General features: G+C 36.9%; 3 protein-coding genes across 4 annotated transcripts; 2 read left to right on the top strand and 1 right to left on the bottom strand.

The window, feature by feature from the left end:
- Positions 1-13,290: 13,290 nt before the first annotated feature.
- LOC131657727 (uncharacterized) lies at positions 13,291-14,736 on the top strand. Its single transcript, XM_058927093.1, has 4 exons — positions 13,291-13,379; positions 13,562-13,867; positions 13,981-14,268; positions 14,382-14,736. Exons 1-4 carry the CDS (start codon positions 13,363-13,365, stop codon positions 14,734-14,736), a joined length of 966 nt encoding a protein of 321 aa, XP_058783076.1. The 5' UTR covers positions 13,291-13,362.
- Positions 14,737-14,798: 62 nt separating this feature from the next.
- On the top strand, positions 14,799-15,500 carry LOC131655180 (uncharacterized). Its single transcript, XM_058925078.1, has 2 exons — positions 14,799-14,921; positions 15,010-15,500. Exons 1-2 carry the CDS (start codon positions 14,811-14,813, stop codon positions 15,268-15,270), a joined length of 372 nt encoding a protein of 123 aa, XP_058781061.1. The 5' UTR covers positions 14,799-14,810; the 3' UTR covers positions 15,271-15,500.
- Positions 15,501-16,599: 1,099 nt separating this feature from the next.
- LOC131655179 (protein FAR1-RELATED SEQUENCE 5-like) lies at positions 16,600-20,046 on the bottom strand. 2 transcript variants are annotated; one of them, XR_009299675.1, is made up of 4 exons: positions 17,746-20,046; positions 17,579-17,659; positions 17,132-17,483; positions 16,600-16,648 (listed from the first exon to the last, which is right to left on the bottom strand). XR_009299675.1 is itself a non-coding variant. In XM_058925077.1 (3 exons), the coding sequence occupies exons 1-3, from the start codon at positions 19,981-19,983 to the stop codon at positions 17,190-17,192; spliced, it is 2,613 nt and encodes an 870-aa protein (XP_058781060.1). In that variant the 5' UTR covers positions 19,984-20,046; the 3' UTR covers positions 16,996-17,189. The 2 variants fall into 2 exon arrangements, 1 of the variants encoding a protein (XP_058781060.1); XM_058925077.1 differs by lacking the exon at positions 16,600-16,648 and having other exon boundaries at positions 16,996-17,483.
- Positions 20,047-21,647: the final 1,601 nt, after the last annotated feature.

The raw sequence follows: 21,647 nt of genomic DNA, 5'->3' as shown, positions 1-21,647 counted from the left end.
GAAGTGTTTCAAAGTTTAAAATAAATTTTCTTAATCTTAATTTATTGATCTTTAACCTTACATCAAATGTGGTTGACCTATTATTTTTATTCTATTTTATATATTTATTTACTTCTTTTTATTTTATTTATTTTTAAATTGAAATAATGTTAAATATTTTATGTAACAAATCTATTAAATTTATAAATAAATTATTTTTATAATATTTTTATCATTAATAATTATTTAATAAAACATTTCCGTGCATCGCACGGGTAGACGGCTAGTTTGAAAAAGTAATTTTCAGTGTTGATGTATTTGAAAATGTTTAAAATGAACAAAAGGTCTGGGAGGGGATCGAACCCCAGACCTTGGAAAAGAGAGGAGACTAAGTGCAAGAGCTGAACCACTAGGGCAAACGATGTATTCATATTGTTCACACGCATTCCACTTATAATATATAAATAAGGCTTCGTTTTTAATAGAGTGAAGAACAAATTTCTTTATCTGATCTTTTTTAGGATTTAATTCATTCAGTAGAGTGCATGCTTAACTTATAGGGATATTACTGAGCAGCCTGTACATGTAGGTAATCATGATTGTATCTAAAAAACCATGCCTAACTAATAGCATTTATTTTTACCTTTTCTGTTTTTGCATGCACTTGAAAAAACAATTTTTTGTATGCAACCAAAAATAACACCAACTCCCCCTGATTCCTTATAAATAGAACTCTTGTTGACCCACCAATAATATTAAGACAAGTATTGATTTTTTGCAATTCTTTAAATAAATTTTTCGTATCATTTACCATTGATGTATTTAACAACATATTTTTAATTGAAATGCTTTATAAAGTATTCTGATAAATTGATTTCCAGAACATTATGAGTCCATAAACTCCATTGTTATAACAAAACAAAATACAAACTATGAAAACAATATTTTCCTAATGCCCTAAAACCCTAATCACCAAACGAAGCCGCCTGGCTGAAATGAAATTGCTCCAATCGTATATGGTGCCTCGTCTTCATCCGAAGAACCAAAGATTTCCATCTTGATTACTCTCCTTGTTCGTCATCTTCTCCTCCTCTTCCTCTTGTTTCTTCTTCTTCTTTGAGCAGACACCTCGACTGCATGTAACTGAGTCACTACTGCTCCGTGACCACCTTGTGGAACACCTGCATCTCCTGTTTGAACCAAATGAACTTCAGTTTGAACAACTTCATCGGTCTGTTTTTCTCCAGCTTGTTGGGTTTGATCCATATTGCATTCTTATTCCGCTACTTTCAAATGTACGCAACTTGCTGCTTCTTCTTCTTCTGTGTGAAGATTGTGGAAAATATAAGATGGTGAAAAACTATTTATATAGTTCTTACACTTAATGAATTGTACATTGGAATGAATGAGAATTTGGAAAGTTGAAAGCTCTTTAATGACACACGATCTCTTGGAAGCTGAAACATCCTTAGCAGCTATTGGCATAACATAATCACGTTGGAGAAGTAAATGTGTTATGGGAAACGTTTCATCAAGGAAGCATTGTGCTAATATTGGTTGTTTTGCAACTGTTACTGTTTTCCATCATAAATTTAATTAACTTAAATTCTATAACAATAATTAAAGTAAACTTTTATTAATTATCAAAGTAAAATTAACATTTTTAAAATTTAAATATTTATAAAAATTATGTATAAGTAAATAAATTGTTAAAAGAAAAAAGTTGCAAAAAAAAAAGCATCCATAATATTGTTGACCAGAATACAAAACAACTAAAACTAAAAATAAAATGAACAAAAGGTCTGGGAGGGATCGAACCCCAACCTTGTAGTAGAGAGGAGACTAAGTGCAAGAGCTGAGCCACTAGGGCAAACGATGTATTCATTTATTGACACGCATTCACTTATAATATATAAACAATGCTTCGTTTTTTATATGCAGCCAAGAGTAACACCAACACCCCGTTGATGTATTTGAAAAATAAAATGAACAAAAGGTCTGGGAGGGAATCGAACCCCAGGACCTTGGAGAAGAGAGGAGACTAAGTGCAAGAGGTGATCGAACCACTAGGGCAAACGATATATTCATTTATTCACACGCATTCCACTTATAATATATAAATAAGGCTTCGTTTTTTATATGCAACCAAGATGTAACACCAACACCCCCAATGATTCCTAATAAATAGAACTTGACTTGTTGACCCACCAATAATATTGAGACAAGTATCATTAGTTTTGGTCATAAGTATCATTAGTTTTGGTCATATAATTCATCTAAAACTTTAAAATGGACCCCACAAAAAAATAAGTGTTTTTCAAAAATAGATAGATTTAGTCATTTGGTATATACTTGTTGAATTAGATGGTAGATGTTGGTCTAAAGTTCAACCCTTCAATATTAGAGTTTTTTTTTGTATTTTTAAAAATTACAAATTGTAAGCAAGTAGATGATATTTATAGATTAAAACTTGTATTAAAATAAAAAATATACATATATTTTCAAATTATAGATATATTTATTTTTTTTTATTTATTTTTTAAATAAATCCAAATTAATATCATGAAATTTTTTGAAATATGAAAAATTAAAATTAACTATACACATAAAACAAATTTTAGATATATTAATAGATAAAATAGACAAATAAACTACATTACAAGTATTCTTTTAAAACCTGAAATATTCAATATGAGTGCTTATGTTTTACAAGTATTTCAGCACCCAACATAACATTCAGTTTACAAAAAAAACTGAGTATTCTGCAGCAATTCATTCACGACGGATCCTTTCAATGTCCTCCTGCGGTATCACCCCTACGCTCAACATAAACCATGATTTGTTCAACAGGTGGGGTAACGGATGGCAAGCGAAGTTTGTCACCAACCTGCACTTCAGCATGCCTTATATAGTCAAACCAAGCCCCACACAAATAACACTCCTTCTTCTTCGAATTCTTCTTAATCTCACTGTCATAGGGTTCATTATTGTCACAGTCATAGAGCTCAATATTTGAAAAGTTTCGCAGCTGGCAGCTGTCGATGACGTTTGCTGGAAGTTGCTGCAAATTAAGTAGAAATCATTATCAGCTTCAATACAATTCAACACAATTGAAATAATACAACAGATCAAATTTTTTTCATTTCCTACCATAACATTACTCCGCGTCCTCGTTCGCATCAACTACTTCTCGCGACCACATCTCTTCGTCCTGATCCACAAATATAGGGCTATACACCCTGAAACTGAAACAAAATCACAATTAACATGAAGCCCGGACTCGGACACAGGACGTATCATCGGACACGAGGACTCCGCTAATACAGAAAACATAGGGACACAGACACGGCAAGAACATATTTTATATATTAATATAACAATGCAATGTACGTGTCATACGCGTGTCGTGCGAGTATCCATGTCCGACGCGGCGACACGCCTTCTGAATGGCGTGTCGGCGCTTCATACGAACACAATGTATAAAAAGGGTCAAACAATTGCTTATGCAGTTACTTCAACACAATTCCAGTACACATATGATTTACCTCTCGCTATCCGATGATATAGTTGTGTATTCATGCTCATCTCTTTGAATGTCGTGGAGGTCCGGAGACTCCATGTTCTTACCCTTATGTTTGTGGCTGCAACCAACACCACCTTCAGCGCATCCTTCTCTTTTAAGATTCCCTTTCTCTACCTCACCACTTACCTCACATTTCCTTTTTCCTTTCTCCATGGTGCCTTTTTCCTTCCTAATGTTGGAAGTATCCTCATGCAGACTATGTTTCCTGGTAGTGAGTTCATCATATCAGGGTCCAATAAAACACTTAATGGTTACAATCATACCAGCATCCTACTCAACAAGTAATGGCAAGAGAAATTGGTTTTCATGTTATTAAAAATCATAAGTTAAGTACCTTTGGGATGCAGATGATGGCATCTCTCCTTGACCGTCTTACCTTTAACTTTGCTTTCTTTCTTGTTCCTGGCGACCTCCTCCAACATTTGCTTCAAAACAAAGCTCCTTGTGCGTTTCCCAGGTATTTTCCTTTCCTGGGAATCATCCTCATCGCAGCTTCCTTCTTTCACCCTGCATTTTAACAAACAACCACTTCAATATCCGGTATCACATTATAGAAACACATTACATGAAAACCCGATATTGGAGAAGAGGAAGAACAGTTTAAGATCAAGGAATTAAACAAATTTTTGGAACAAACCTTCCCCATCCAACCATGGTCGTGTGTGTCCGTGAATCTCGCGCAATGCCGTTGGCAGTAGCAGTATCGATTGAAGATGCAAATAAACCCTAATTTCACCCTTACTTTTTATGCAAACTGACTTTCCTCTGTTTTTATTTTTTTAATTTCATTGTTTTGATGTTCCAAACACACAAACAGGAAAAAATAGTTTTTCATTAATGGCAAAGTGGATTTATTTTCTAAATTATTATCTTATTAATTTTTAATTAATTTTATTCACAAAGTTATTTTCTTATTAATTATTAATTTTCTAAATTATTAATTATTAATTATTGATTATTTTCAAAAAGTTATTTTCTTATTAATTTTTTTCACACAAATAACCATCATCAGTTGATTCCCTGACATGGTTAACACCCAGTTGACCATCACCTGCTCATCCGTAACATGGTTAACACACAGTTGACCATCATATGTTGAATCCCTGACATGGTTAACACACATTTGACCATCATTTATTCATCTGTAACATGGGTAACACACAGTTGACCATCATCTGTTGAATCCCTGACATGGTTAACACAAATTCGACCATCATATGTTGAATCCCCGACATGGTTAACAAACAGTCGACCATCATCGGTTCATCTGTAACATGGGTTAACATACAGTCAACCATCATTTATTCATCTTTTACATGGTTAACACACAGTCGACCATCATCTGTTCATTTATAACATGGTTAACACCCAGTTGACCATCACCTGTTCATCCGTAACATGGTTAACACACAGTCGACCATCATCTGTTCATTTATAACATGGTTAACACACAGTTCGACCATCATCGGTTCATCTGTAACATGGTTAACATACAGTCGACCATCATTTATTCATCTTTTACATGGTTAACACACAGTCGACCATCATCTGTTCATTTATAACATGGTATAACACACAGTCGACCATCATCTGTTCATCTGTAACATGGTTAACACCCAGTCGACCATCATCAGTTCATCTGTAACATGGTTAACAAACAGTTGACCATCATCAGTTCATCTGTAACATGGTTAACACACAGTGAACCATCATCAGTTGAATCCCCGACATGGTTAACACACAGTCGACCATCATCTGTTCATTTATAACATGGTTAACACACAGTCGACCATCATCTGTTCATTTATAACATGGTTAACACACAGTCGACCATCATTTATTCATCTTTTACATGGTTAACACACAGTCGACCATCATCTGTTCATTTATAACATGGTTAACACACAGTCGACCATCATCTGTTCATCTGTAACATGGTTAACACCCAGTCGACCATCATCAGTTCATCTGTAACATGGTTAACACACAATCGACCATCATCAGTTCATCTGTAACATGGTTAACAAACAGTTGACCATCATCAGTTCATCTGTAACATGGTTAACACCCAGTCGACCATCATCAGTTCATCTGTAACATGGTTAACACAAAGTCGACCATCATATGTTGAATCCCTGACATGGTTAACACACAGTGAACCATCATCAGTTCATCTGTAACATGGTTAACACACAGTGAACCATCATCAGTTCATCTGTAACATGCTTAACACACAGTCGACCATCATCTGTTCATTTATAACATGGTTAACACACAGTCGACCATCATCTGTTCATTTATAACATGGTTAACACACAGTCGACCATCATCGGTTCATCTGTAACATGGTTAACATACAGTCGACCATCATTTATTCATCTTTTACATGGTTAACACACAGTCGACCATCATCTGTTCATTTATAACATGGTTAACACACAGTCGACCATCATCTGTTCATCTGTAACATGGTTAACACCCAGTCGACCATCATCAGTTCATCTGTAACATGGTTAACAACAGTTGACCATCATCAGTTCATCTGTAACATGGTTAACACACAGTGAACCATCATCAGTTGAATCCCCGACATGGTTAACACACAGTCGACCAATCATCTGTTCATTTATAACATGGTTAACACACAGTCGACCATCATCTGTTCATTTATAACATGGTTAACACACAGTCGACCATCATTTATTCATCTTTTACATGGTTAACACACAGTCGACCATCATCTGTTCATTTATAACATGGTTAACACACAGTCGACCATCATCTGTTCATCTGTAACATGGTTAACACCCAAGTCGACCATCATCAGTTCATCTGTAACATGGTTAACACACAATCGACCATCATCAGTTCATCTGTAACATGGTTAACAAACAGTTGACCATCATCAGTTCATCTGTTACATGGTTAACACCCAGTCGACCATCATCATTCATCTGTAACATGGTTAACACAAAGTCGACCATCATATGTTGAATCCCTGACATGGTTAACACACAGTGAAACATCATCAGTTCATCTGTAACATGGTTAACACACAGTGAACCATCATCAGTTCATCTGTACATGCTTAACACACAGTCGACCATCATCTGTTCATTTATAACATGGTTAACACACAGTCGACCATCATCTGTTCATTTATAACATGGTTAACACACAGTCGACCATCATCGGTTCATCTGTAACATGGTTAACATACAGGTCGACCATCATTTATTCATCTTTTACATGGTTAACACACAGTCGACCATCATCTGTTCATTTATAACATGGTTAACACACAGTCGACCATCATCTGTTCATCTGTAACATGGTTAACACCCAGTCGACCATCATCAGTTCATCTGTAACATGGTTAACACACAGTTGACCATCATCAGTTGATTCCCTGACATGGTTAACACACAGTTGACCATCATCTGTTGAATCCCCGACATGGGTTAACACACAGTCGACCATCATCTGTTCGTTTATAACATGGTTAACACACAGTCGACCATCATCTGTTCATTTATAACATGGTTTAACACACAGTCGACCATCATCGGTTCATCTGTAACATGGTTAACATACAGTCGACCATCATTTATTCATCTTTTACATGGTTAACACACAGTCGACCATCATCAGTTCATCTGTAACATGCTTAACACACAGTCGACCATCATCTGTTCATCTGTAACATGGTTAACACCCAGTCGACCATCATCAGTTCATCTGTAACATGGTTAACACACAATCGACCATCATCAGTTGATTCCCTGACATGGTTAACACACAGTTGACCATCATCTGTTGAATCCCCGACATGGGTTAACACCCAGTCGACCATCATCTGTTCATCTGTAACATGGTTAACACACATTCGACCCATCATCAGTTGATTCCTGACATGGTTAACACACAGTTGACCATCATCAGTTGATTCCCTAACATGGTTAACACACAGTCGACTATCATCTGTTCATTTATAACATGGTTAACACACAGTCGACCATCATCGGTTCATCTGTAACATGGTTAACATACAGTCGACCATCATTTATTCATCTTTTACATGGTTAACACACAGTCGACCATCATCTGTTCATTTATAACATGGTTAATACCCAGTCGACCATCATCAGTTCATCTGTAACATGGTTAAGAAACAGTTGACCATCATCAGTTCATCTGTAACATGGTTAACACCCAGTCGACCATCATCAGTTCATCTGTAACATGGTTAACACACAGTCAAACATCATATGTTGAATCCCCGACATGGTTAACACCCAGTTGACCATCATCAGTTCATCTTTAACGTGGTTAACACACAGTCGACCATCATCTGTTCAATCCCCGACATGGTTAACACCCAGTTGACCATCATCAGTTCATCTGTAACATGGTCAACACACAGTCGACCATCATCTGTTCAATCCCCGACATGGTTAACATACAGTCGACCATCATTTATTCATCTGTAACATGGTTAACACACAGTTGACCATCATCAGTTGATTCCCCGACATGGTTAACATACAGTTGACCATCATTTATTCATCTGTAACATGGTTAACACACAGTTGACCATCATCAGTTGATTCCCTGACATGGTTATACACACAGTTGACCATCATTTGTTGAATCCCCGACATGGTTAACACACAGTCGACCATCATCTGTTCGTTTATAACATGGTTAACACACAGTCGACCATCATCGGTTCATCTGTAACATGGTTAACATACAGTCGACCATCATTTATTCATCTTTTACATGGTTAACACACAGTCGACCATCATCTGTTCATTTATAACATGGTTAACACACAGTCGACCATCATCTGTTCATCTGTAACATGGTTAACACACAGTCGACCATCATCTGTTCAATCACCGACATGGTTAACATACAGTCGACCATCATTTATTCATCTGTAACATGGTTAACACACAGTTGACCATCATCAGTTGATTCCCTGACATGGTTAACACACAGTTGACCATCATCTGTGGAATCCCCGACATGGTTAACACACAGTCGACCATCATCTGTTCATTTATAACATGGTTAACACACAGTCGACCATCATCTGTTCATCTGTAACATGGTTAACACACAGTCGACCATCATCTGTTCAATCCCCGACATGGTTAACATACAGTCGACCATCATTTAATCATCTGTAACATGGTTAACACACAGTTGACCATCATCAGTTGATTCCCTGACATGGTTAACACACAGTTGACCATCATCTGTGGAATCCCCGACATGGTTAACACACAGTCGACCATCATCTGTTCATTTATAACATGGTTAACACACAGTCGACCATCATCTGTTCATCTGTAACATGGTTAACACACAGTCGACCATCATCTGTTCAATCCCCAACATGGTTAACATACAGTCGACCATCATTTATTCATCTGTAACATGGTTAACACACAGGTTAACACACAGTTGACCATCATCAGATCTTTAACCATCATCATCTGTTCAATCCCCGACATGGTTAACACCCAGTTGACCATCATCAGTTCATCTGTAACATGGTTAACACACAGTCGACCATCATCTGTTCAATCCCCGACATGGTTAACATACAGTCGACCATCATTTATTCATCTGTAACATGGTTAACACACAGTTGACCATCATCAGTTGATTCCCCGACATGGTTAACATACAGTCGACCATCATTTATTCATCTGTAACATGGTTAACACACAGTTGACCATCATCAGTTGATTCCCTGACATGGTTAACACACAGTTGACCATCATTTGTTGAATCCCCGACATGGTTAACACACAGTCGACCATCATCTGTTCGTTTATAACATGGTTAACACACAGTCGACCATCATCTGTTCATTTATAACATGGTTAACACACAGTCGACCATCATCGGTTCATCTGTAACATGGTTAACATACAGTCGACCATCATTTATTCATCTTTACATGGTTAACACACAGTCGACCATCATCTGTTCATTTATAACATGGTTAACACACAGTCGACCATCATCTGTTCATCTGTAACATGGTTAACACACAGTCGACCATCATCTGTTCATCCCGTAACATGGTTAACACACAGTCGACCATCATCTGTTCATCTGTAACATGGTTAACACCCAGTCGACCATCATCAGTTCATCTGTAACATGGTTAACACACAGTCGACCATCATCTGTTCATCTGTAACATGGTTAACACAGTCGACCATCATCAGTTCATCTGTAACATGGTTAACACCCAGTCGACCATCATCAGTTCATCTGTAACATGGTTAACACAAAGTCGACCATCATATGTTGAATCCCTGACATGGTTAACACACAGTGAACCATCATCAGTTCATCTGTAACATGGTTAACACACAGTGAACCATCATCAGTTCATCTGTAACATGCTTAACACACAGTCGACCATCATCTGTTCATTTATAACATGGTTAACACACAGTCGACCATCATCTGTTCATTTATAACATGGTTAACACACAGTCGACCATCATCGGTTCATCTGTAACATGGTTAACATACAGTCGACCATCATTTATTCATCTTTTACATGGTTAACACACAGTCGACCATCATCTGTTCATTTATAACATGGTTAACACACAGTCGACCATCATCTGTTCATCTGTAACATGGTTAACACCCAGTCGACCATCATCAGTTCATCTGTAACATGGTTAACACACAGTTGACCATCATCAGTTGATTCCCTGACATGGTTAACACACAGTTGACCATCATCTGTTGAATCCCCGACATGGTTAACACACAGTCGACCATCATCTGTTCGTTTATAACATGGTTAACACACAGTCGACCATCATCTGTTCATTTATAACATGGTTAACACACAGTCGACCATCATCGGTTCATCTGTAACATGGTTAACATACAGTCGACCATCATTTATTCATCTTTTACATGGTTAACACACAGTCGACCATCATCAGTTCATCTGTAACATGCTTAACACACAGTTGACCATCATCAGTTGATTCCCTGACATGGTTAACACACAGTTGACCATCATCTGTTGAATCCCCGACATGGTTAACACACAGTCGACCATCATCTGTTCATCTGTAACATGGTTAACAAACAGTCGACCATCATCTGTTCATCTGTAACATGGTTAACACACAGTCGACCATCATCTGTTCAATCCCCGACATGGTTAACATACAGTCGACCATCATTTATTCATCTGTAACATGGTTAACACACAGTTGACCATCATCAGTTGATTCCCTGACATGGTTAACACCCAGTTGACCATCATCAGTTCATCTTTAACGTGGTTAACACACAGTCGACCATCATCTGTTCAATCCCCGACTTGGTTAACACCCAGTTGACCATCATCAGTTCATCTGTAACATGGTTAACACACAGTCGACCATCATCTGTTCAATCCCCGACATGGTTAACATACAGTCGACCATCATTTATTCATCTGTAACATGGTTAACACACAGTTGACCATCATCAGTTGATTCCCTGACATGGTTAACACACAGTTGACCATCATTTGTTGAATCCCCGACATGGTTAACACACAGTCGACCATCATCTGTTCGTTTATAACATGGTTAACACACAGTCGACCATCATCTGTTCATTTATAACATGGTTAACACACAGTCGACCATCATCGGTTCATCTGTAACATGGTTAACATACAGTCGACCATCATTTATTCATCTTTTACATGGTTAACACACAGTCGACCATCATCTGTTCATTTATAACATGGTTAACACACAGTCGACCATCATCTGTTCATCTGTAACATGGTTAACACACAGTCGACCATCATCTGTTCAATCCCCGACATGGTTAACATACAGTCGACCATCATTTATTCATCTGTAACATGGTTAACACACAGTTGACCATCATCAGTTGATTCCCTGACATGGTTAACACACAGTTGACCATCATCTGTTGAATCCCCGACATGGTTAACACACAGTCGACCATCATCTGTTCATCTGTAACATGGTTAACAAACAGTCGACCAACATTTGTTCAATCCCCGACATGGTTAACACACAGTCGACCATCATCAGTTCATCTGTAACATGGCTAACACACAGTTGACCATCATCAGTTGATTCCCTGACATGGTTAACACAAAGTCGACCATCATCTGTTGAATCCCTGACATGGTTAACACACAGTGAACCATCATCAGTTCATTTGTAACATGGTTAACAAACAGTCGACCATCATCAGTTCATCTGTAACATGGTTAACACACAGTCGACCATCATCAGTTCATCTGTAACATGGTTAACACACAGTCGACCATCATCTGTTCATCTGTAAAATTAGTCCCTATTCCTGACTTTTTTTCAATAGAAAACTAAAAAGGGGGACCAAAATCGTTGTTTTAAAAACAGGGGGACTAAAATCGAAAAAAATACAAAATAGGGGGACCAAAGTTACAATTAAAGCATCGAATCCACAGTACTTAAAAACTTCTCAATAGATTGGATTTATTTATGTGGTCCAATTCTCTCAATATAAAGTGGATGGCTTTGATCAATTTGGGTAAAATATAGATCTCATGCACGGTTGTGATCATTTTGTCACTAATAGATATCAACCGGTGATTTAATTTGGACGGCTGATTATATACTCCCTCAACATCCATCGTTGGACCCTATTATACCACTTTAATGTTGGCCACTTTAAATGGAGTTCGAGAATGTTACGTTTTGAAACCCTCTCATCCCAAATCCCTTTTCCATTAAACCATGTCATCTTCATATGTTGCAAACTCCGAAGTGTCCCAAATCCCCCAAATCCCTGAATGTGGTTGCAATAAACCAATGAAGTTGTTTATATCCAACTCAAGAAATAACCCTAAAAGGAGATATTGGAAATGTGCAAATGTGGAGGTGAGTTTGATTGGAAAATATGCTAACGATTTCGTCTTTTATAATCTGTATTATAAAATGGACTTGGTTAATTTATTAGTGAATATGGTTAATTATGATGTTTTTTAGGCAAGGCGATGTTGTAGTTTGTTCATTTGGGATGATGAACTTGATGGTCGACCTCCATATGATCGGAAAATAACCATGGATGCAAGAAATGTAATTCTGGATTCGCACGACGACGCAACAACACACAGTGGGTCAATATGTTGCAGCTGCTCAGAGCTTTTGAAGGATTTGCATTGCTTTGTTAAAGAGCTTCGAGACAGGAGAGGAGAGCAGATGGAGATGAAACTGCAAAATGAAGGGAAAATGTCCAAGATTTTTAAGACTTTGTTTTTTTTTTCTTGGATTATTATTGTCATTGCATATTTTAAAATGTCTGATTAATTTATCTAATGTAATTTCTGGAACAATAACCTAATCTATGGTTTTTAATTTCTAGGTTTATGTTTAAGTTACCAATGATCTAACTTATTTATTATTTTTTTAAGAAAAGAAAACTGATAATGGAAAATGAATACCTGTGTTTGTTTTTAATAAGAAAATGATAATCTTGATTAATTTTAAGTATTTAATATATTGAAAAAACATATCACGCCTATGACAAAGGATTCGATATATCATTACTTGGTAAACGTAACATTGCAACTTTTCATCTGACCGAAGATTTGGTATATCAGTAGTTGGTAAAGGTAACATTGCATGCTTACTGTTCGGTTTTTAATCTCTCTTTCTTTTGCATTCTCTCTCACCGTTTAGCTGTCGTTCTTTGCGTAACATCCACTCCAACAACAACACTCGATTTCAGACAACATCATGTCTTCTTCAGATAGGTTAGTATCTGTTCTCTTCATTTTTAATTCATCTCTGCTTTTCTGATATCCAAATCGACAGGGTTTTTGAATACCGCGCAAATTTGCTGATTTAAATATCATAGATTTTACATACTTTAGGGCTTTTGATACAATCTTCAGGATTTTATAAACAATGTGTGTTGCATGTTATAATGTTGCAGAGCTGATAAACTCAATCTTCAACATTTTGATGAAAAGAAACTTCAACAGATGTACCTATGTCATAAGTTGTATTTGAAAAAACGATTGCTCCAGAAAAAAAAGATTAGGAAATTTTATAGCTACGAAGAATTTTGTAAACAGTTGGTAGAAGTGTGTAATCTTCGAGCAAAATACGGACTTGATCCACCAAAGGAACCTGCCAAGGAGCTCATTCAAAGTGCTCCAGTCAATACTGGTGTTGATGCAAGAAAAAGTTACCATGCATCTGTTTACAGAGCCTCTCTCCAAAATGATGCATCCAGGAGGTAACTCTGAAGTGTGTTTTATGAATATGAACATGTATTTTACCATAAAAACCTGTATGATTAGAGAGCAAGTAAGATAATAACGTTTCTTTACTTCATTGGACCATTTGTAGGAGTAATAAACACAGTAAGGTGTCGGGAATAGCGAAGGGAAAGGGTGAAGCTGGCGAGGGTGGTTCCAGACAACATTGTGTGCAAGAGGTTACCAGTTCTACGATCAACGACAGGCTCTCCGTGGAGGTGGAAGTGTGTAATCTTCGAGCAAAATACAGACTTGATCCACTAAAGGAACCTGCCAAGGATCTCATTCAAAGTGCTCCAGTCAATACTGGTGTCGATTCAAGAAAAAGCTACCATGCATCTGTTTACAGGGCCTCTCTCCAATCATCTGCATCCAGGAGGTAAATCTGAAGTGTGTTTTATGAATATGAACACGTATTTTACCATAAAAACCTATATGATTAGGGAGCAAGTATGATACTAACGTTTCTTTACTTGATTGGACCATGGGTAGGAGTAATAAACATAGTAAGGTGTCGGGAAAAGCGAAGGGAAAGGGTGTAGCTGGCGAGGGGGTTTCCAGACAACGTTGTGTGCAAGAGGTTACCAGGTCTACGATCAACGACAGGCTCTCCGTGGAGAAAGGAAAGAATAAACTTTGGCAGAACGAAGATAGGTTAATTCGTCCGACCCAAGGTGTGGTGATCAATGAGGGCATGGAAGGCAAACGCAAGAGAGGAGGTCATCGCGAAGTTGATGCCGGAGGTAACGGGAAACTAAAGGGTAAGGCTATAGGTTCTTCGGAAGCCCCCGATGCTCAAAGCGTCGACTATGAATTCACAAGTATATCATCCAACAACAATAGGTAAATCTATTTTGAACGTATATTATATTGAAATAAGTTGCTTCGATGTTGAGTTGGAAGTTTCTAAACAAAGTTTATATGATGTTTTGGCTTTGGTACAGGGTGTACACTACGATCATTGTGAATCAGGATGAAGAGTATTGGGTTAGAGAAGTGTTTGATGCAAAGAAGATGCGCAAGAATGTGATGGTATGTCTTGTTTTTATTTGATTTCCTATAACAGCAGAAGTCAGTTGTTTATTTTAAAGAATCTGACATTCTGTGAAAACCTTTGCAGCAATTTCCAGCAAATGTGATTGATAGTTGCCTTCTCCGCCAAATTTCAAACATTGTTTTACTTGACTGTGATAAGGGTGAACCATACTACTGTGAGATAAAGAAGAGGGAAGAGAAGAAGGAAACATATCTGTGTGGGGCGTGGTTTGATTACGTAAGGAAAGCTGATTTGAAGGTCGGTGACAAACTCCATTTTGTCATCCGATACCCACCGGTGGAGGAAATATTGGTATATGTTGAGCGTAGGGCTGCAACCCCATAGGGGCACCGAGGAGGATCATAGTTGCAATGGTTTTTTTGAAAGTTACTATTTGTAATATTATAATTTTATATTGTAAACAATTATGGAAGTTTATTAAGTTTTATTTATAATGTTCCAGATACAATGTTAGTTGTGATGTGAAGTGAAGTATATTGGGTATTTTGTATGTGTTTGTTAAGTTTTAATGTAAGTGATTGTTATTGCTGGGAAATTTTATGGTTGACCCCAGTTTATTAAGATTGGGCCCTTTTTGTGGTTGTATTAATCATAGCACATTCTGTTGTTTATCTGCATGATTTATATACTTTTTATATCAAAAAGTATTTGTACGGAGTAAGGATCCATGCAAAAACCCATGCAATGCTCAAAATTCAGGGGGTGCAAAAATGAAAAAGCATGAATATGCAAAGTATTTTCCGGATTAAGGTTTCTGTTACTAATGACCTAATTTATGGTTGTTGTTGTTCACGTTTCTGTTCCTAATGACCTAATTTATGGTTGTTGTTGTTGTTTATGCTTTTGTTACTAATGCCTTGATTTATCAGAAAACAAATTATTCATTTATAGAAAAAAGAAACTTCTCATCTGAAATATTTGTAGTGAGTAAACTGCTAACTGAATGATGCAAAATGCTAAGATTTAATTTAATATTATACACAAGAGATACAATATTTCATTACACTGCAAACGTACATAATGAAACTCAACATTTGATTCATTTCAACACCAAAACAGACAACATCAAAACAAACTACATACCAACTACTTAACAAAACATCAAAGAAAATTACTTTCCATCTTCAACCAAGTTTAATTATACGCCTAAAATTATTCGTATTACATCATAAAACGAACAAACATTCTTGTAGGAGGATCTGCCACAGTGCACTCAAGAACATCACCAGCCCTCAGACGAGTTGCTTTAACATACTCATACCAACCTAAGCAAAGATATCTCTCCCCTGGCCTCCTACCAGTCTTCAACACACATGGGTAAACAGCATCGGTATGAACATCGACAATGTCTATCTCAGTTTGCAACGGCAATAACCAATTGGCAGCAACATTAGAGTGAAAGTGCTGCATTTTATATATGTTTCATAGCACAAAATCATTATCAATACATGCATATCTAACATACCAACATGTCGATTAAAATAACCGGTCCAGATTACTTACGAAAACATTCTTTCCTCTTACACAAGCAGCAGTGACACGATAATTGAATGAAATGCCATTTTCTTCAACCACGGGATCACCGAAATTTTCATCCATCTCTTCTTCACCTTCATCACTTTCAATGTCACTGAGATCAACATTCTGTTCAACCTCATCGTAAACGTAATTACCTAAATACTCAGCCCATTGTTCATCCATCCTTCAAAAAAGATAAACATGCAACTATTAAAATTACAAAGCAAACAATGAAATTATACGTAAACGCAAATATGTAAGCAAATGATAAACATAATTACGTATCACTTGAAGTCACTGAGTGGGATTCACCACTGGACATTTCTCAAGAGCAAGAACACTTAACAATTCACTTTTATAACAAGATTTTTTTCCTTATGTTATTTTTTCCTCTCTTGGTGGTACTACTACTATATATATTGGAAAAATTATATAGGTATAGTTACACCTAACCTAAACCTCATTCAACGGCATTAACTTTAGGTGAAAAAAAATATTAATGCATGATGGTAATATAACCACTACTGCACTCATAGAATTAGGTGACTGACAGTAGAACATATAAACTGTATCAGTGTTGATTTGACTCCACTGAACTTACAAACTATATGCTATGACACAAAAAACCTATATAGATGCATGTATTCTAACCTAAACCTTGTCATACCACTAAAAATCACCTCCAAAGTCATGCCTGGTCAAATTACAGCTACTTATTTGCTCGTTCAAGTACCACCATTGTTCATCAGTCGTTGTGGCCTACCGAAACACGAACCCGAATTTTCCGCAACTGTCGTTGGATATAGTGGGATTAACGGTTGTACATGCATTGGATGCAACATCGGTTGTACCGCTGGCAACACGGGTTGCAATCCATACATTGCAGGCATGGGTATGCTTGTGCTTCCAACTTCCGCACGAGAAGTCGCTGTCACATTCGCGCCACGAGAGTTCGGTGGTTCTGTACATTTATTTTGCACACTACTTCCACCAATGCGACCTCTTTTTCCATTCTTGTTCTGTTTTAACAAACAAATTATTCTTGTGATACAAATAATAACACGTTATAATTAATACAGCATATCAGAGCTTGTATTAAAAAAAAACATAATACCTTCACAACCTGGCTGAATGAATCAGTTACTGGCCGCGACGTCATACCAACATTTTGTTCAGATGGCGCGTTTTCCGCAACCTGCAAATTATACAACAGAAACTACTATGTTTATCAAAAGAGCAACAGATTGACTCAAACGAACAGAATATAGCTTTCGAAATTACCGAACAACTCCTTGCATTATGAGTTCTACTGTTGCATTTAGAACATCGCCTAATAGATTTTATGTCATTCTTTCTTTTCTTTGGAGCACCTTTGCTATTCACAATATTTGGATCACCTACAACTGAGTTCGATGCCAAAATAGGATCGTCCGTACTGCAATACTTTTTGTGTAACTTCAGAATGTCACCCATTATTTCCCCATAAACACCTTCCCTTTTTGAAGCTTCATTGCAAAAGGCAGTAAATGCAGAACAATATGCACCAAACCGAGCTAGCTCAATCATTTTAGAATCATCAGAACCATTACAATTCATGTTCAAGTACTGAATTTTTGCATCCTTCGTCCATCTCGACAAAATCAAACCGGTGGGAATGAGACTAACATGTTCTTCCTTCATGACACCAAACATATGAGAACATGGAATCCCATGAGAATCCCATAACCTACACTCACATTGAAGTGTTTCACCATCATACACAACCTCTACGTCATAGTTATCACAACAATATTTTGTAAATCGATAAGTCTTAAATCCGTTGCGAATTAACTTTTCCTTAACAATCAATGATCCAGCCTTCACTATTTCATCTCTGACTTCCTTGAAAATCTCCATAGTATAAACATTCGCAGCATGGCTCTCAAGGGCACGCAGTTGAGTAGTCATCACAGGTTCTGAAAACTTTGATTTATAATCGGCAATCAGTTCATTGTTTCTATAAGATCTCATAGCCTGATCAAAATTGTGCATAAATTCAAAAATGCAGCCTTTCTTCCTGACATAACTCTTGATGACTGCATTGACGGCTTCACATTGAGACGTAGTTCTTATACGTCCAAAAAACTTCTCACGTAGATATGCAGTTGCCCATAGTGACCTGTTCTCGTACGTTTTTGCAACCCAAGGATTTCCTTCAAGTCCGTTTTCTTTAATTATTTTTGACCAAAACTCTTCAAATTGATCCTTTGTAAAATTAGAGTACATGGCTTTTTGAAAATCTTTCAAAAATGCCGAGTTCTTTACATTCTCAGACGCATTCTTGTTCAAATGCCAAGCGCATAAACGATGTGTCGCATCCGGAAACACCTGTTTTATAGATTCCCTCATCGCCCCATCTCCGTCTGTTACAACTGCTGCTGGGTATCTATTTTCCATGCACTCTAAAAAACACTCCAACAACCACTTATACGTCTCTGTCGTTTCATCTGACACCAACGCAGCACCAAAAATAACTGTCTGAGAGTGGTGGTTACACCCTGAAAATATAACCAATGGGTAGTTGTATTTGTTCTTCTTGTAAGTCGTGTCGAACGCAATCACATCGCCAAAACAAAAATAGTCAGATCTACTGCTTCCATCAGCCCAAAAAAGAGACTTCATTCGTCCATCCATGTCTACGGCATATTTACCATATAACATGGGATCAGTAGATGACTTCACAGTTAGATAATTTATAGCAGCGGCAACGTCACCATCTTTAATATTAGCACGCATTTTACTATCAAAATAATTGTACAGATCCTTCTTTGTAAACCCAACACGATCGTGTCCACCCTTCTGAGCAACCATGTACCCCATTATATGACAAGTTCTAATTCCATTTGACTGTAGACCGTCAATTTGAGCTCTATCTGCTGCAGTAATCTCACGATAAATGGGGTGTAAGTGGACAAACCTAGATGGTGTTAATTCATGGTTGTGAGCCTCTTCAAAACATGTCACTACATAACTATCCTTCTGGGGGTTGTAATGCACACGAAGCCTAGCGGGACAATTAGTGCGGGTCGTAGGTCTGTGTTCTCTTTTTCTATCAAGCCTCCTTAAGTGTTTTGTATCTCTTAGACCGTGTTTATTGCATACAAACTGCCTCATTATAATTGTTTGTCCATCCTCAGTCGATCTTGTCCTAACATCACTTTTCCTAATGGCAAACCCTTTACATTTAGCATACTTGAAATAAAACACATTAGCTTCATCAACTGTACCGAATTCCATAGCACGAATTTCATCAGCAGTAAGGGCATTAATTTTCACTGTTCTATCACCTACAACTGCATCAAATTCAACAAATTTTTCACCGTGACTATCACCATCGCCATCGCCATCACCATCACTTGAACCTTGGTACGCACTGGACACCGAATTACTGTCATCCCGACCATTGTCGGATTCAGAATCAGATGTACCACTGTCACGGCATCGATAGTCGTACGAATCATAATGGTCGGTGTTTTTCATGGTAAACCTGAATTAACACATTTGTTAACACACCAAAAATCAACATAAATCACAGTACCTAATTTCCTATTCAAATCAAAGATACTTAACATAATTGAAATTTCCAAATCATCAAATAGGAAACCCATGTACAGAAAACAATTCCAAGCATCAATCACAATTCCTTATTACGTTATTAAATCAATCGACCTGATTCAAAGGTACCCACCAAAATTAAAATTTCGTAATCATCAAATATAAATCCCATGTAAATAAAACAAATTCAATCATAAACCCTAATTCCCAATCCTAAACCCTAATTCCCAATTTGAAATCAGTAAATCTTAACTATTCAAACAAATATAACAACCATTTTATCATTTACCTTTGCAGCAGCGTGCTCAATACGAACCTGTGAATGGGACGCTTACTGTCGTGTTGAGTTTGCAGTGTTTGGAAAAAATGCCAAGATGAGACGATAACTGTTGCGTTGAGTTTGTAGTTGGGAAAAAATGCCAAGATGAGATGATGGATGAAGAATTTTTATTTTCAATTTCTGTTCACGATGATGAAGTGAGGGAGATGGAGATGAGTTGATTAATTTGTTGAGTTGATTAATTTGTTGAGTTGATTAATTTGTTTTAATTTAATTGATTTTGTCTATAAAAATATTACATTTTAAAAACAATATTAATATGTTAGGGACTAAGTTGCAATATATAAACTATAAAATTACCACAGTAAGTGTCAATAAGGTCATTTAATGCTTCAGTCCACTGTGGCACTATTAGGGCTTAGGGCTTAATTCTGATTGGTCAGACAGTGACTTCACCACTGAAGTCAAACGGGCGAATGCACCGTAGAATTTCCCATATTAAATTTATAAGAGAGTGGATTCATATACCTAATACCTTAAGATTTTGGGTAAAGATGTGACCTATGTCTCTTGTAATCCTGGAACATTGGACGTTCGTTGTTACTCCAGACTTTCACGGACTCCCCAACAAGTGGTATTAGAGTCGCGGTGGTTACTCCTAACTTTCTCGGACTCTCTAACAAGTGATATCAGGGTCGTGGCGAGAGCTGGATTCGGTGATGGATAATATTGCTCCAGATTTTCCCGAACTCCCCAACAATTATATCTTTTTACAGAAATGCTATTCTTACACCAAATCTTACACCTACACCGTATGTACGGACGACACTGTTCATGTACGAACGACATTATTCATGTACGGACGAATACTATTCATGTACAGACGAATACTATTCATGTACGGACGTTTATTTTTAATACCTGAATGTTGCATTAACCAACTTTATTACTGAATTAACAAAGTTTTTACACTGCATTAACTAAGTTTGGTGACTGTTAAAAATTATTTTCAATACCTAGATGTTACATTAACCAACTTCATTACTGCATTAACCAAATTTTTACACTGCATTAACCAAATTTAGTGACTACTGTAAAGTACTGTTGGATGTAAGTATTGGTATAACAATGGGGTGTATGAATAGCATTACTCATCTTGTTAATTAGTCAATGTTTATTAGGCTATTTATTATTATTTTTTCTTATATAAGCATATAAGAAATTCAATTCAATAGAAATGAAAACTCATCCTTCTCTAAATTTCAACACTTCTCAATTTAAAATGACTTAATAAATTATGAAAAAGGAG

This window comes from Vicia villosa, linkage group LG3, assembly GCF_029867415.1.
Source record: "Vicia villosa cultivar HV-30 ecotype Madison, WI linkage group LG3, Vvil1.0, whole genome shotgun sequence".
In the NCBI taxonomy this organism is placed as follows: Eukaryota; Viridiplantae; Streptophyta; class Magnoliopsida; order Fabales; family Fabaceae; genus Vicia; species Vicia villosa.
The sequence above is the reverse complement of the archived record's forward strand: the minus strand, read 5'-3'. Positions and strand labels throughout refer to the sequence as shown.